The sequence below is a fragment of the Megalops cyprinoides genome, chromosome 14, assembly GCF_013368585.1.
Source record: "Megalops cyprinoides isolate fMegCyp1 chromosome 14, fMegCyp1.pri, whole genome shotgun sequence".
NCBI lineage: Eukaryota > Metazoa > Chordata > Actinopteri > Elopiformes > Megalopidae > Megalops > Megalops cyprinoides.
The window spans coordinates 14,143,421-14,159,954 of record NC_050596.1 but is presented as its reverse complement, the minus strand read 5'-3'; the positions used below and the strand labels follow the sequence as shown (position 1 = coordinate 14,159,954).

Here is a 16,534-nt window from a genome sequence, read left to right as displayed (position 1 = left end):
TCTACAATGTACAGTACATACTATATAATCCCCTACACATTCCCCAGAAGGCCTTTCAGCTTTACCCCATGCAACATGCGTAACTAAATGTCTGCAAGAGTAAACACGGTCAGTTCACGAACCAAAATCTCAAAATCTAAACTAAACCTTCACAAATCCCGTGAAATGAAAACACAAACACAGCAAGAGGAAATAGAACATGCCACATCATTTCTCCTCTAAGACAACCCTCCATGAAATATTTAACAAAGGCACTCTCTCAATACCGCCACATCAAAGATGAACAGATTGCTGAGTTCTACACTCAGAGCCATTAAAAGAAGGTCTACGCCCTTCTCATCCCTTTTACAGACTCAGTCTAGTTTCTCAGAGCAACCAATCCTTTAGCAGTGCAAGCCTGCACAGTGATGATTGAGCTGTGCATTTTGACTGTGCAGGGGTTTGTGTGCTAAGGTGCGGGTGTCACACTATAATAAAATAGGAAATTGCCAAATACATCCTAACATTCATTCAACTGCAAAAATAATTTACTTTACTACTTATTCAAATAATTTACTACTTATTCAAAGCTGCCTGCTGTCCGCTCAGGTTGTCTATCATATTCCTCTCTCACAAGGCAAAGGTACACACAGGATTCTCTTTGGGATTCAGCCAAATCCAAACGTTATAGATTTTAACTAACACATAAATGCCTGTGTCTGCATGCAGTGGCCAGTGGTTGATATTTTCTCCTTTTTAAAAAATACTTAATGCTGTTGTGGCATGAAAAAACCTGTGTTCGCTAAATTAATACTTCTCAGAAAGCCTGTGCTTCCTGTAGACTGACAATGCTGAATTATCTTTCACTGGTGAAAGTGTGAAACATTTTACGTGGCTCCTGATGAAATGCCTGTGTCAGGAGCATCCCCAGGAACACAGCATTTGTATTGTTAATGAAAAGCTCAATAAAATTATGGATAACAGTGACAACAATTCCAACTCACTACAGAATTACCACGGAATTCACAGATACAGAGGGGAATATGTAACTCGAACAATGATGATGTACGGAAGAGGGATTGTTTTGAAACACTACCTTGGCAGGACACCCCTTGTGCTTCGTAGCCAGTGTTGCAGAGGCATTTCCCGATGGGCACCAGCCACTCCCCCTCTGTGCTGCAGTACATCCTCGGGGGATCCTCCTCCTTGGAGTTGTTGACACAGGAGCCTCGCACCTCCACCAGCGCCTGCGAGTCCGTGGGCACCGTGTCAGGAAATGTGGCCAGGTTCCTCACGGTGAACGGGCACTTCTTAAAGAAGACCCGCACCGACACCAGGGCGACGCAGGCCCCCACGTCCTGGAAGGCCAGGTAGAAGCCCTTCTGGGTGATGGGCCCCACTTCCCGCACCTCGGTGTTGAGTTTGAGGATGCGGTCTCCCAGGTCCATCTGTGTAAAGCTCTCGTCAGCCGCGATGGTGTCGATCTTGGTGAACTGGTGCTCCCAGAACATGTCGCCTTGGTCCTCGTCGGCCTCCATGTAGTAGAGGTTGAAGGTCTCCTTGCAGGTCCCCAAGACCAAGGGGATGCTGTTACAGTCCCTCAGGGTGAACTTGAGCTCCACATAGATCTTCTGGGCGGAGTTGCGTGGGATCCAGTTGGTCCTCAGCCAGTTGTTCTGGCTGTACTCCATGACATTGCACACCTGGAAGGTCCGAATGGGTGTGTAGTGCTCATCTACTCCACTGATCTCTTCCCACTGGGAACAGGAGACAGATCAGAAATGTATCTGCATTACACCACATTATTGTCATTTAGCAGATGCTCTTATCCACAGAAACTTACAGTTTTTATCCATTTATACACCTGGTCATTTTTTTACAGAAACAATTGTGGGTTAAGTGCTTGACTCAAGGGTACAGCAGCAGTGGTGCAGTGGGGAATGGAACCAGAAACCCTCCTTACCACTGCACCACACTGCTGTGCCAAGATATCATGTGCCTTTCCACATCTTCCAGTGTGAAAACATTAAATGCAATGCAGATTTTCGACGTCAAGATAATTGTTCTGTTTTGACCATGACTGTGCATATTTTCTGAACTGTGTTTAACAACTGTGTTTTACTTTATGCAGGAATATTCAGGATGTGAAAAACACTAAGTGTTCAAACATGCAAGAGTGTTTAAATTTAACATACACAAAGGGGTATCAAAGACAAACTAAGACCATGTGTTTTGTCGTACACTGCCAGATGAAGCATCTGGTGATAGCTCTCCTTGGAGTTGATTAAAATACCTTGGCTGAATGAAGCAATTCCTCTTAAGGGAGATGTTTGTCAGTAGATTGAACAAGTGTGCACACAGACTTGAAAATTGGCCACTTTGGCTTAATCGTTGCCCACGGGTTAATAAGACACCTAGGAAAATGTCATGTTTGAAAGCTGGCCATTACCACTGGTAAGATAATGTTTGTAACTGTAATAACATCAGACTGGGTTCTGATGACATAAATGTATTATTTTTATTATTAACAAGAAAAATGACAAAAATAATAATTATAATAACCCCAGCTTTATGTAAAAAAGTTGTACTGCATTGAAACACTAACACAATTTTCAAAAGTAGCCCTTGAAATTGTCAAATATATATGGCTTCTGCAAACCACTACCGTGAGTCTCCATGAGCAGCCGTGAGTGCATTAATGAAAGGGGGGTATTAACAAAACTCAGTTACTTTTTGAATTACATTCATTTTGGAAAGCAACTGTATCCAATCCTGGTACTCTCAGGAGCACCACCTAGCAAATTTTTCCGGTTTTCTTTAAAGGACTAACAACCTCAGAACTGTGTGGAGTGGTTAAATTAGTTCAAACATTGTAGTGATCTGTTGAATCTAGTGGTGTTTCAGAGCCTGCTGGATTGGGCCTCTGCAGGAACACTGCTGTAATGCATGCGCTAAGGCAGCACGGAGTTGCTTGTCACTCAGCAGCCTACTGAAGCAACAGGCATTTCAACTTCGGATCCAGGCTCCAAATAAGCAATCAAGATAAGCGGTGGAGCACATACCAGAGACCTGTGAACCTTAGCATTCACCACTGCTGTAACAGAGCATGCAGCTAAATTATACTATGCATTGCATCATAATGTATCAGCATTATGTATCTGTAAGCAACTCAGAGTGCAGCATTCCACTGCTCTAAAGATGCAGAAAATTCACTCTAGGGCCCATGGTCAAACAAGTGGATCTTTGGTCTTGAATCTTGAGTTAAACAAGTCGTTTTTAGCACTTCCACAAAGTTACCGATGTGGAAGTAGTAGCTACCGATGTAATTAATGAATACAGCGATTGAAATTGAGAAGATATACAATAGCGCTTGTTCAAATTGGTTACTGAAACCTATGGACAAAGTGCAGCGTGGGTCTCAGACCAACTCACCCCATGTGATGGGGAAGAGATCCATCCCAGTTCTTGGCTGGCTTTGGAATCCAGCAGGTTAACTGAGGAGAGAGAAAAATACAAGAGAATTAAGCATCTGTGTTAAAACTGACAATCCTGACGGGATGTCACTTGTCCTTATCCTTATCCCAATGTATATGCTCAGCTGTCACCATTTTACTACTCTGTAAGTCACACAAACATATGCAGAGGTTCCATCTACCCATTTTGCAACTGATACTCTATAAAATAAAATAAAAAAAAACTTTAAGCACAGATAGAAGACTGTCATGACAATGCAGGAACACTTAATATACCACATTCGCACTGCACCCATTTCTTATGGGTAACATCGATACTCATTTATTTATGAAATTGTCTGATAATTACATTTTCTTTCCTTATGCTATTTACATAGATTACATTTTTATATCTTACCCATTATTACAACTGAAAATTTACAGAAGCAATTCAGGTTGACAATCTGGGTGTAGTTACAGCAGACTGCTGTATCATTTCATCACAGTCTGCTGACATGATTTCCAAACATGCCAAGCACTATAAGAGCAAAATCCTATAATTACACAGTCTGTTTGTTAGCTTTAGAAACATGTAAACAATGATTACCGGTCACTTTTAGGGCCCTTACTCTATGCCATGTTGATATTTCTGAATGTGAGCTGTTGAGCTGTGCTGAATGTGTAACTGCAGTCTCTTTAGAACTGACCTATTCTAGACTAAACTAGAGATTCCACTTATACTTTTTCAGATAAGGCAAGGATCTCAGAATAATAATACACGTTAATACAGTAATTTTTCTTCCAGTCATGGGCAACACACAATGTGTAGTCATTTGTTTTCTGGTACAAAATAGGGCCAGTTTAAAGCTTAGCCAAAAGTGAGAGAATAGCAAGGAAGGAGGCATTTGCTGGTTTTTTTAGCCCTTATTGAGAAAGACTCCCCCTGATCTAGACATAAATGTCAACAATGATGTCCTAATCAGGTAAAAACCTGTACTCATCAGTGCATTTCCCCTCTTTCTGTCAGGACATAAATCTCACCCACTCATTCACTCAGGACTTCTGATTCCTGGTCAACATTAAGGTCCAGATCCAATTCTGCTGTAGTGTTGTGTCCTTAACTTTAGGTTACCTATTGAAGCATGCATGGCTTTTTTTTTCTCTGATTTGTACGCAGCATTTTACATTAATTTGCATGGTCTCTGAACCCTTAATGATGTGTACAAATACAAAGAAAGTGTTTTGGGCCTGTGACTCAAAGTGAAAATGCTTTATTTGTAAATTAGTCTGAACACTTCTCAGAGGCCTTTATTGATGTACAAAAATCAGCAGCTGACATGTGGACTGCTCAGCACAGTGTTTACAGCGTCTCAGACAGTCATTCAGATTGCTCATACTCACATCACAGGGAAGGGAAACTGCAGGATCCAGCCCAAAATAAGATGAGAAGTGACAAGTGACAAATGCCGAGATCATGCAGTCTATCACGGTGGATCAATAACAGTACATTTCTGAGTAATACAAGGTATAACCATTTGTATTTTTAAAGAGTACAAGATGTATACTATGGAGGCATTATTAGATGCATTATCTAACGCTGTTGCTGTCCAAAGGGTTTTACATGTAATTCTTTCCCCATTTCTTTCTGTGTGCACTTCTTGTGCAATTTTTTTCACCTCTGTAACTGGTATACATTGTGTGTGCCTCTTGTAAAATGCATCAGACCCAGTGGTATGTGTAGACTACAGAAAGTGAAATGTACTTCAATATAGAAAATTTAGACTTTAGTCAGATATTTCCCATGTAAAACTGAAAGAAAGTGCTTTATTATATTATTTCTACATTACGAACAGAAGGACAAGAGAAGCCCACAGGAATGTGAGGCTGCTCTTTTGTCATTGTCATTTGCTAAATGACATTGACAAAAGAAAAGCCCCACATTCCAGAGGGATTATTTAACCTGGGCTTCTCCTGAAAGCTTGCAAAACAGCAACTGCCTTGCATGCAGCACAGAGATTTCTACTCTTTGAGGCTAAAGTCATCAGCCTGACATATGTAATTCACATCCACCATTTGGTCCAGATTCTGTTTTTGAATGAATCGACCCCAATTTTGCTCATCGGGAGAGCTTGAGAGCAGAAAAGCATGGTTACGCTGTTGTATTCTCCAACGGCATCCTTCTGCAAAGATGAATGACGACACATAGTCCTTTTTTCATCCCACAATGCCCTGCACTATGAGACAAACACAATTATTAATAGAAATTTCAAGGTTCGTCCTCTGGGAGCAGAGAGCTGGAGGCAGAAGAGTTGAATCGATACACAGAGAAACAATAATCTAAAGCTGCAACCACAGACAGCCCATGGGCATCAATCTCACTGATAAATCATACCCGCTCCACTGGTTGTTGTTTCCCTTTCATCAGTGTGTGTCTCCTCAATCAAGTTCCCCGGCACCACTGGGAAAAAAAAATGTCTGGAACTCATTCACGAACAAGCTTACAAACAGCCACCAGCAGACCAACAGTATAAAAAATGGGAATGCTTTCAATGTACTTAATTGTAGAATAAACTGAAAAATAATATGACCAAAATTATTTTGATCACACGCATTCCTGTTGATTCATTCATCCGTAACTGATTCTGTAAACTATATTTCATGGTACCGGAGACATTCAGGAGGGCACCGACTGCATGGGATCTAAGCTACATTCAGAGATGCTCTCTCCCTCCTACAGGTCCTTCAGGTTCCACATCTTTAAATTGCCACCACTCATATCTGGGCAGGGACATCAAATTGGTTCAGTCAAGGTAAGGATGAGTTGAATCACATTTTTAAGTGCTTGGGCCCAGAAACCTGCAGACCAGACAACCAGGAACAGCACCAGTGATCCCTACCACAAATGGCAGCTGTTCTTTTTTTTTTTTACCAAGAGATAAACTCTTATTTACAAAACTTGCCTGTCTATCAAAGATTTACTGAGTGTGAAGATCTCATAAGACCACATGTTATGGAATGCACATAATTTATAATTATAAGTCCTGTGTGACATCATGATTCGGCATTTTATGTTAGTAAAGATTTATTTGTCATGGAGCTCAAACTATGGAAATTCTTCTGTCTTCATTACAAATAATGTTATCAAATTCCAGTGATTATTTCAATTAATAACAAGCTCATAGATGTATCTGTAATGAGTCTCATGAAAAATGTATTTGTCAAGAGTCTGTTTTGCAATTTCTTTCAATTAAATACAAATAATAGAAAGTAGAAGGAGCATGATCATGCATGTAATCATCCCCAGTATATTATTGGCACAATATAATCAGATAGTAACTTGTTTTATTTTTTCCATTCATAAATATTAGAAATATTAGTAAATATTACAAAGGACATGTGGTGTGAAATTTCATTGATTACTGGATACATTCATTTGCAATTCAAGCTCTCATCTGAATACATGAATTAGAGCATGTCATTTTGTAATTTTTAAATGTAATATAAATTATTTTATTATTTTTAAATCTACTAAAAATAATTATCAAAAAATGTTGCTAGTTGCCACAATTATTCCCAAGTTTAATGTTGATTACATAAAATTGATTACATAAAATTAACATGGTGTAGCTTTTTGTCATATTTTGTAGATATTAGAAGTGCATGGCAAAAAAAAAAAAAAAAACATGTTCATGTAGTACAAATACATGAATGTGAATATTTCTCTGTTACTTATGGGAACAAAAAACCTGGCAAACTGAGCCATTATAAATAAAAAAACACACTATTAATCCGAATATATTTACTACTTTTTAACATTTCAACAGTTTCATTTTGGATTATTGGTATCTATTGCTACTCCATTTGAACAACATAAACAAAACATTTACTGGTAATATTTCAATTTTTTTTTCCAATTTGAAAGAGGCAGGGAATCACCATGTCCTTTAAGAAATAGTATGATAGAGCAAATTCATTAAGTTTTGTATTTCAGAATAAGTTACAAGCAATATTGAAAGGAGAGTAAGTCTTATATCATTAACTATTGTACCTGCTACTACTGCATTGGCTGATACATACTGTGTTATACCTTTGTATTCTTAGCCATGTAACTACAGTCCATAAGTTGCTACTTTCACATCAATTTTTTACACCAAAGAACTGAACCCCAACATGGAATTTGTTATATACATTGTTGCTTATGTTGCACCACATAGCATAGTTATGACTCTCAATATCAGATTGCCCATTAAGATGGCAACAAAGTATTTGGCAATGCAGAACAAATTATTATCTCAGTCTCATACTGTGTCAGATACCTCTGTGTATTTATGAGAGATGAAGCCCTGGAGATGCTGGCAGCTGACAAAGGCATATTCTTAACATAGGTGTAAGTCAAAACGCAAATTCAAAACTCCTGAATAGTATGATTTCTCACAAATCGCTATCCTTCCCTGTGAGGGCCTGGTACTCCATGACTAACTGCCTGAGTCTCAGCACCACTGTGTTAAAAATGCAGGAGCCTCCTGGCTTCCAAAGCAGGGATGACGAACCACGGTACGCATCCAACACCCTTCTTATTTTCACATCCAACATAAACCACTCACTTAAAGCCTCTCTGTTGTGCACGACACCAAGGTCTTTGGTGGGAAGAGGGTTTCCATTTGTAATATTGAAATATCCAGGATATTACAAAATATGTACCAGTCTGAATGTGTGTGTGTGATAATATATAATTAGTTACAGTCCCTAATATATCATGAATATTTGCCTTGGACGCTTTAACCAAATGCATTATCCATAGCATCAAGCAGTTAGCCAGACACCTGGAAGGAAGGGTCTTTCCAATAAATTACACATTAATGCTAAAATATGAAATACTATGGAATATCCCAAATGTATCATGTCGTCTACAGTTCGCGGAGTATCTCAACTCTTGTGTTGGGACTCACTCACTCACCTTACAATGACCTGCTACATGGCAGAAAGAAAAAAAAATATGTATAAAAGAGTCTCTTTGCCAATCCATCCATTGTGCCTCTTTAAACAGGAGTGTGTTTAAACCAGATCTGGACGGAGATGTGGGAAATTTTGTTTTGTTTCCATGTACTGCTTATTAAATAAAAAAATATAAATATTCCATTTTTCTCACATTCTGAAAGTTGACTTACATGACACCAGAAATTCTACAGAATCAATTTCACAAATAAAGAGTCCTTAATTTGATAGCATCATGGATAAAAGTGAAAAGCTCACTTCATCAACCTTTCTTGCTGAGGCCGGTGAGACTTTTCTAAATTAACTGTGCTTAAATGATAAGCAGTTAGACAAGAGAAGAGTAATAGTGGTTATTATTAAGACAATATATTTTTTTACGATGGGGGAGGCTGGGCAGCTGAGAGATCAATTGGGGTGCAGTAAAACGAATACGGATTTTCTTTGGAAACCAAAGAATGTAGCATCGCTATCCTGAAATTGCTGTTTAGTCTAAAAGCTTAGTTACAGCGCGTGTTGCTGTTTAGTCTAACGTTTGCGCTCATTAATTATGCGATATACTTGAATGTAACCGTTTTGGCCCTGAAAGAAGAATTATTTATTGGAGAGACACGTACGAAGCTAGACACAAAATTGCAGCCGTAAATTGGACACGTGAGTAATAGCTTAAACTTTTTGTGCCACATTTTATATACACTGCTGCCTGATTTAAAAAGTGTGGGTGACGTATGACGCGGCTCATTAAGGTAAATTAGCATCGTTTTTCGTGGATAAAGTAGGATATGCTTTAGATTCATGCATTGCTAACAAGCGTCTGGGACAGGAAAAGCTCTCCGGTCAGCAAACGTATCACCAATAAAAATATTACATAAATGTAATTAATGCTAATGTCAATGCATAGTGATAACTCACGTTGTGTGTCTATGTGTGGAGGAAAATGGACTGAAGCTTCGTTCCACACGACGACATTATATATGTAAAACGATTGTCTATTTCATTAATAAAATCCAGATCTGACAATGGTGTGTCACTGCATTATGGCAGTCACTCGAGTATTTTTCCCAAGTCATACTGTTCAGTTGTTTACCTTGGTGCGTAGCCTATTAAGTGAAAAGGTTTGCAATTCGTTTGACCGTTTGGTTGAATAAGATGAGGCCCGGGCCTCTAGCCTTCTTATTGGAACGACTGCAGCTCGATACTGACACTTGCTGGTGAATGGCACTGTCCTCACGTCCTAATAAGTAAAATAAACATACATTTTCACATTACAGAATGTCCAGTGAAGATAATGTACACTTATATGAATTGACTATATTTTCCTTCACTTAAAACTCTACTGTAGTGCAACAATGTTTTTGGGTCATGTTTTTTTTTTAACTTAAAGCTATTTTTGCCGTAATAGTGTTACAGAAATGATCCTGCATGTTAACATCCTAACATCCTAAATGTTTTTTTTTTTTTTTAAATGAACCTACCTATAATTCACTTACACATTTTAACCTGCATCAAAATGGTCCACGCACTTAAAATAGTCTGTCAAAATAAATGATGCCTCAAAAGTAGAATTTACTGTATAATTGAGTAAAATATCCAAAGTTGTGTTTGCTGTATACTTACACAAATTGCTTTACTAATTTGTGAGACGCTTTTATTCAGAGCGATTTACAACGTGGGGTGCAGTAGTGTATATAGCATATATTTGGAGTATGTTTTTACAACATCCTAAAGCGGGCAAAATCGAAGCCAATAGCACTTCATTTTTTAACTGCATACACCAGAGTTTTCCTCAATATGTACGGTTCCGCGTTGCAAGTTAAATACAAACTTGAGTTGAAATAACTGCAGTTTCACGTTGAACCTCCAAAAAGTGTTTAATTCATTGTTGTAATGAATAGGCCTATAGGCTAACCAAATTTAACAAAAAATTCTAAGATCTTCATGTAGGCATACAGTTACAACTAATTTGTGAAAACTGAATAATTTTCTTTTGTAACTTTGTTTTCATCGTATTATATTGCTACGTGATCCGGGTAAATTGAATCAGGTGAGTCAAGTCATCAATGTCAGAAATTTCTCTTTGCTCCAGCTGTAACCCCCTTAGTTGCCATCTCCCCTCTACGCACCCATAAATATGTACATTTTTATTAATGGATTATGATTGTGTTCAAGGTTAGTGTAAGTTATGTGAAGTTTGTGGTAAAAGGGTGAAAAAGGTTTTGCGTAAACCCTTACCCTGTATTAGTTACCGGTATATTTTCTTGTACACTACGGATAATTGGTGTGAAGATAACATTTTCTCCTTCGTAGCGCTGTATTTTTGCTTATTTACTTGTATCCATTCGAGTGCATTATGAACAGGTGCAACATAATTAGGAGTACAGACTGTGCATATAAATCTCTGCGCAAGACAAGGTATATATGTCTGTTATTATGTGTTTTGTTTTCGATAACTGCACACCACATTGGGTTTCATCGATTGCCGAACTTACTGTGTCGTGGAGGTACTGCATTTAAAACATATAATGTGTTGAAATTCTACATTAAAAGTTAAGGACAAAGTTCACCGCCGTCAGATTGAATGTGTTGTCACCTGAATTCTACTGACAGAATGTGAAAGCGTGTACAATATATTTAATTGAGAATTTGATGATTGCGACACCTACTGTATGCCCACACCCCGAAACAGCAACATGACTTTCCACTCAGAATGTTTTACAGCTCCGGTGATTTTGTAGTTTACAAGTAACCAGCTTCTCACAACGACTGTAAAATAAATACACCACCACTTTGGTATACTTTGTATAATGAATACAGGTATTCTCAAAATAGAAGTTGTGATGACATAATTCAGAGAGAGAAAGTAAAGCGACCCGTGACTGTGATTAAGGTCATTACTTCATTATTAACATCGTGCGCGTCACCAGCCATACCCTACATTGTTCTCGGTACGCAGTTATTCGAGTATTATATTCTACATGAGTAATATAAGAACGGTTGAATCAAAATTCAATTTGGGGGAAATACCGGGAAACGCAAATTAATGGTAGTCTATCAACTAACATTTCACAGCAGACAGTAAGTCCTCGTGGTTCTTTTTGTCTGAGACTCGCTCTTCTTGACCTCATTTAAAACGTTGTACCAATATGTCAAACCAGCGTTCTTGACGCTTAAGCCAGTCAGAGAATATATCAATCAAACTGTATTTAATGAAGCGCCCTTCACGAAAGAAGTGTTCCTTGCACTTCGAAGACAGAAAATCAGACAAATAATTGAGAGACTACAGTTACACGAATCGAAAATGTCAAACTAGCATCACTTTTCGCGTACAGACATTACTCCATTGCATCCTATCCACAGCACAGGAGCTGTGGCAGGAGAACGAACAGGAGAAGGAACCACCTAAGCAACACCGAGAAGCGCCTGAACCATCCACTGAAAAGTAGCACTCTCTTGTGTTTCATTCCAAACGTTATCATACCTTCGTTAGATTGATAGCCAGTCAGATGTCCTTGGCAAATGAACGAGAAGAGAACGAGAGAGAGTACAGGGGGTTTGCAATCCATGACGGCAGTTTAGAGGGAAAGACGAGGTATATAACTCCATAAAGCATGCCACTGGTGTGGAATCGCCGATTCCGACGCAAGTTACCATTCTCGGCTCAGAGACTGATGTCAAGTTTGACACCGGGGATGAGGAGGAGTCTGCGCACTTTCCCTCTCCCTCTTCCCTCACAGAGACTGGCTCCGGCGATCAGCTTCCATTTTTCCGCTGGGTCCTATCAGCCAGACAGCTTCTTTTCAGACAGCGTGGAACTCACAAGGGGGCACATTATTTCCCATTGGAGACAACTGGCTGAGTACCAGTTTTGTATAACGACCCGTTTTATTTGTTTTCACAAAATATTTAAAAAAAAAAAAACATTAGAAAGAACAATATTTGTTTTTTTATATTTTATAATCACATCACATCCGTTGACCTGATGAGAAAGACACGTGCCAAACGAAAAAAAACTTCACATGCCATTTCATTTTCATTTTCAAACACCGTTTTCTGTCAGTGTGTCCTTTATGCATATGCATGTTTTTAGCATCACTTATATAATATTAGCATATTGCAAAATCAGGTACAGTACACCTGAACCATTATACAAGAAAGGCCCTAATAGCTCATCCTCCAAAATTTTCATTGTTTGGTAGGAGTAAAGGGTTTGATCCAGAATGGGTTTAGCCTATTTATAAATCAACAGCTTAGCAACTTTGCCAGCTGTGTTGGTTACTGTGAAATGGCCAGGCTGGAATTCCAGCATCTGCTTCTCATAACTCCAGTATCACAGTATTCTGCAAGTTCAGTAACATCAATTTTGTTTGAATATGGCCATTTTACATCTTATACATAAGCTGTCAAATGAAGTTGTAAATATACTGTAAATTCCAAGCTGAATCAGTGGAGGAAATACAAGCTTCACATAATTTACATTACATTCACATAGCTGTGTAAGTAACAGGGAAGTCCCTGCAGTAATATTAATGTCACAATTACAAGTTTTATTTGAAGTAGTTCTGTGTCTCTGGAAGTCTAAACTGGCAGGGTTGTGGTGTATGGAAGTATTATATATTCTGGTAAATTTCATTACCAGAGAAACAAAGTTTTGTATGAAATTCTTTACATGCATGTATTTTTTCTGAATGTCTTGCATTTTAAAAGATGCCATTGTTTAGTCATGTCCTAAAGGAGATGATGAGCACAGAGAATGTAGGCAGTGAGGGAAATGGGTTGCTGAACTTCATAGTCTGAGTTCTGAAAATATAATATTTCATCTGCTTTTCACAGTTATTTTGTCTTCAAAAACAGGCAGACATATTTTGCTAATTATTGAGATCTGGAGGGAAGTTGGGCCAACCAAATGCTTTGTGCCATTTTCTGTCTTTCACACCCACCAGGCTAGTTCTGCTTTCCACACAAACTGGATGTAAAACTTTAGTCTAGTCACCTTTGTATGTTAGTGCATTGCTTTACATTTTTTCCCTTTTTATCATTAGTTTATATGTTTTTCTACTTTGATGTATACCCCATCATTTTAATATGAAACATTTACAATACTCCCGCATTAAATATCTATTCAGGTTTCAAGTTGCACTGATTTACAGTGAAAGATTCATGCCAGAGCAGTATCTATTTTTTTATGATCTGCTACATCATTCCATATACGAACCATTATGTCCTTTTGATTTCAATAGCCTACTGTTTCACTAAGAAACTAATGGCAGCTCAGGTTAGACAGCAAAATGTGTTAACTTAGCCCAGATAATGATTTTGTACAGGGAGTAATCACCTTGTAAGAAATTGTAACTCGATATAGACATGGAACATGCGCAGGTACAGTGATTTATTGCTACTGCAATAAAAAGAAATTATAGAATGAATGAGAACAAAATCCACAAGCCATAATTCTTACACATTCTTTAGGTCACCTCATTGGGCCTCTTTTCAAAGACATATTCTGGCCTGAGTGTGTTTCAATGTCACAAAGACATTTTGAATACTGCAACATCCATGCAAGTCCTTTTATTCATACACGTTACAATAGTCACAGTATAAAATGAGTGTCTGTCTTTCTCTGAAAAACAGCAATGGAACAATAAAGTCTGAAAGGGGATAAGTTAAAAAATACATAACTAGTGTTTATTTATTTCTTTATTTGCTTATGCAGCTCAATATGCTGCTCCATATGGAGAAGGATATGCTGGTAAACATTGATTCAGCTCCCTAAAAAATTCTCAGCTGAGAATGGTTTTATATATAATGGAAACAAATATTTTAGAAAGCATTAACATTTATAAAAATGATATCTTTCTCCCTCTCTGGTTTAATTGAGTAACATTTTCAATATGGATATCATTTGTTGGTTTTGTGTATTCACTCTTAGTTGTATAGTATATAGTTCATAATGACATTTAAAAATATGCTTCCCAATACAGTAGCTGCATCTAGTGCTCAAATGCTCTAGAGTGCTCTGGAGAAGCTCAAATGCTCAAACCCATTTTGTAAACATTGGCCAACATCCTCAATGAAGATATTGTACCAGCCGTCTTGTATTACACAGCAATGGGACCAATTATTTGTCCTCTGAGTCCTTGATATTCATGATAAATGCTGAGGGGATGAAGTGCAGTGCTGGTGCACATCCAGGGCAAACACTGTTACCCATAGACTATATTTATATTTACTTCCACAGAGGGGTGTTGTCCATAGGTTTTTATTACTTAATGTAGTAAAATAACCCTTTTCATTGTGACAGATGCTATGCTTTACTTCTCTCTTATTAAAAAAAGTTATCACCAAGCATTGATGTTCAGCAGTACAGTAGGCTACATAATTCTCTTCTGATTGTAATTCTTTTCCATTTTCCCTTCAGGGTTGTGCTTTAATGATTTCACAGTTTGTGCAGAAATGCCACCCTGCTTTAGGTGTGCCAGCCTTGTCTTGGATGCCATTTCTCCACCATCTGTTACTGTGATGTGCCAGGAAGAGTCATTACTGTGGTTTGCAGTCCTTAGTAATAAAGAGGTAGTTCCATTGTTATTGCTATAGAAACTGTACAATTCATGTGCAATCCCCTAGAATCTCACCCACTGTTTCACCCCAAGTGGACAGTCCACTGACTTGACAACTGATACATGGTAGAATGTTGCCTCCAGCCTCTCCAATGTTGCTAGAAAGGTAAGACTTATCTAAGCAAGCAAATAGTATCTCTTATGCTGTGCAGGCGGTGGGGGTCATGGTCAAAAATCTGCAGCAGACCTTCTCCTGTTGCACAATCTTGCTATAAAACTATAGAACTGCTGTAAAGCCTGTACTGTACAATTAAACCACTAATTTGTCTGTAGCTAAGGGCACAATGTGCACCTTTTCAGTACAGATAAAAAGTTACAATGGTATATGTCCTCAGTGCATTATTGAATTGGCTGCTGCGTCAAACCTCAAACAGGAGTATTTTGAACAGTGCTCCCCCTAACAACGTTCTTGGGTAGTTTGGTCTGCTTTGTCTGGACTGGCATTGCAAAGAAAGCTGTCATGAATAATGGATTGCGGGGCTGCATAGTGGAGGGTAATGTCTTGAGCTGTTGTGATACCTGTGTGGAAGATGATTGATTATTTAAAATATCCCTACATGGAAAAGAAAATACACAGAAAAAGTGGGCAAGCTTTGTTTTCTCAAGATAATGATGAGCACTGTCAGTATAGCAAAGCACAGGGCAACCTCCACATAGAAGAATTTTCTTCCTTTAACACCCTTTCACTGTATGGAGGAAACACTCCAGCTGGGCATTGTTACCACCATTACATCATTTATAGCTGAAAATAGTCTGTACATATTCCATTTAATTTTTCTCATTTATAAAATTATAGTAAATAATGATTTAGTCTGCAGGATACAAGGCAGATTTATGCATGTATCACAGTGTGTCCAACATAAAGATCCAAAAGGCTTTGCTTTTTTATCACACACATCCGAATCCGTAAGGCCACAGTGAAATTTTGCATAACAGACTGGAATCACAGATTCTGTGATTAAGTAACAGCAGCTGGAATCTTCAAAGGTTTTTTTTTTCATTGAAATTAAAGGTTTTTATTAACATATTGGTTATAATAATGTGTGATATTACCAGTGCAAAACCAAAGGTTCTATAGCCTACTCTCACTGCTCTGGATTTCCTGGGCTCATATATCCAAGAGGTTCCATGTATTCTATTACAGGACCTATAACTGATTTCAAAGAGTATAGTAAGTGTGCTGTAGTTGATTGAGTTATATGAAATATTTCCCATTGTAATGCAACAAAAATAAGTAAATCGGTTTGAAGAAATTAATTACTTGCCATAGCTGACTTATTTAGCTACAAATTTTGTGAGATGATATTTGATTGCATGCATTGTACAGGTGAATTTTCACCTCAAGCTATTTGAGTTGTTACAGATATACTTGTTTAACTGTTTATTTGGCAAAATATGGGTTCATTAAATCCAGTAGCAAGGGACTTCCCTCAATAAATACATAACTGTCACTAATGATGGAATGTGTGGGGAAAGGAATGTATTGACAATAATCTG

General features: G+C 38.1%; 1 protein-coding gene across 3 annotated transcripts in view; it reads right to left on the bottom strand.

Moving 5' to 3' along the window:
- Positions 1-12,105, bottom strand: part of LOC118788673 (ephrin type-A receptor 3-like) — a 54,625-nt gene extending 42,520 nt beyond the window's left edge. For all 3 annotated transcript variants that reach the window (XM_036544660.1, XM_036544661.1, XM_036544662.1), the window contains exons 1-3: positions 11,902-12,105; positions 3,412-3,473; positions 1,076-1,736 (exon numbers count right to left, since the gene is read on the bottom strand). In XM_036544660.1, the coding sequence (XP_036400553.1) occupies positions 1,076-1,736; positions 3,412-3,473; positions 11,902-11,986 (808 nt within the window). In that variant the 5' untranslated portion in view covers positions 11,987-12,105. The remainder of the gene's footprint in view (positions 1-1,075; positions 1,737-3,411; positions 3,474-11,901) is intronic.
- Between the last annotated feature and the right edge of the window lie 4,429 nt (positions 12,106-16,534).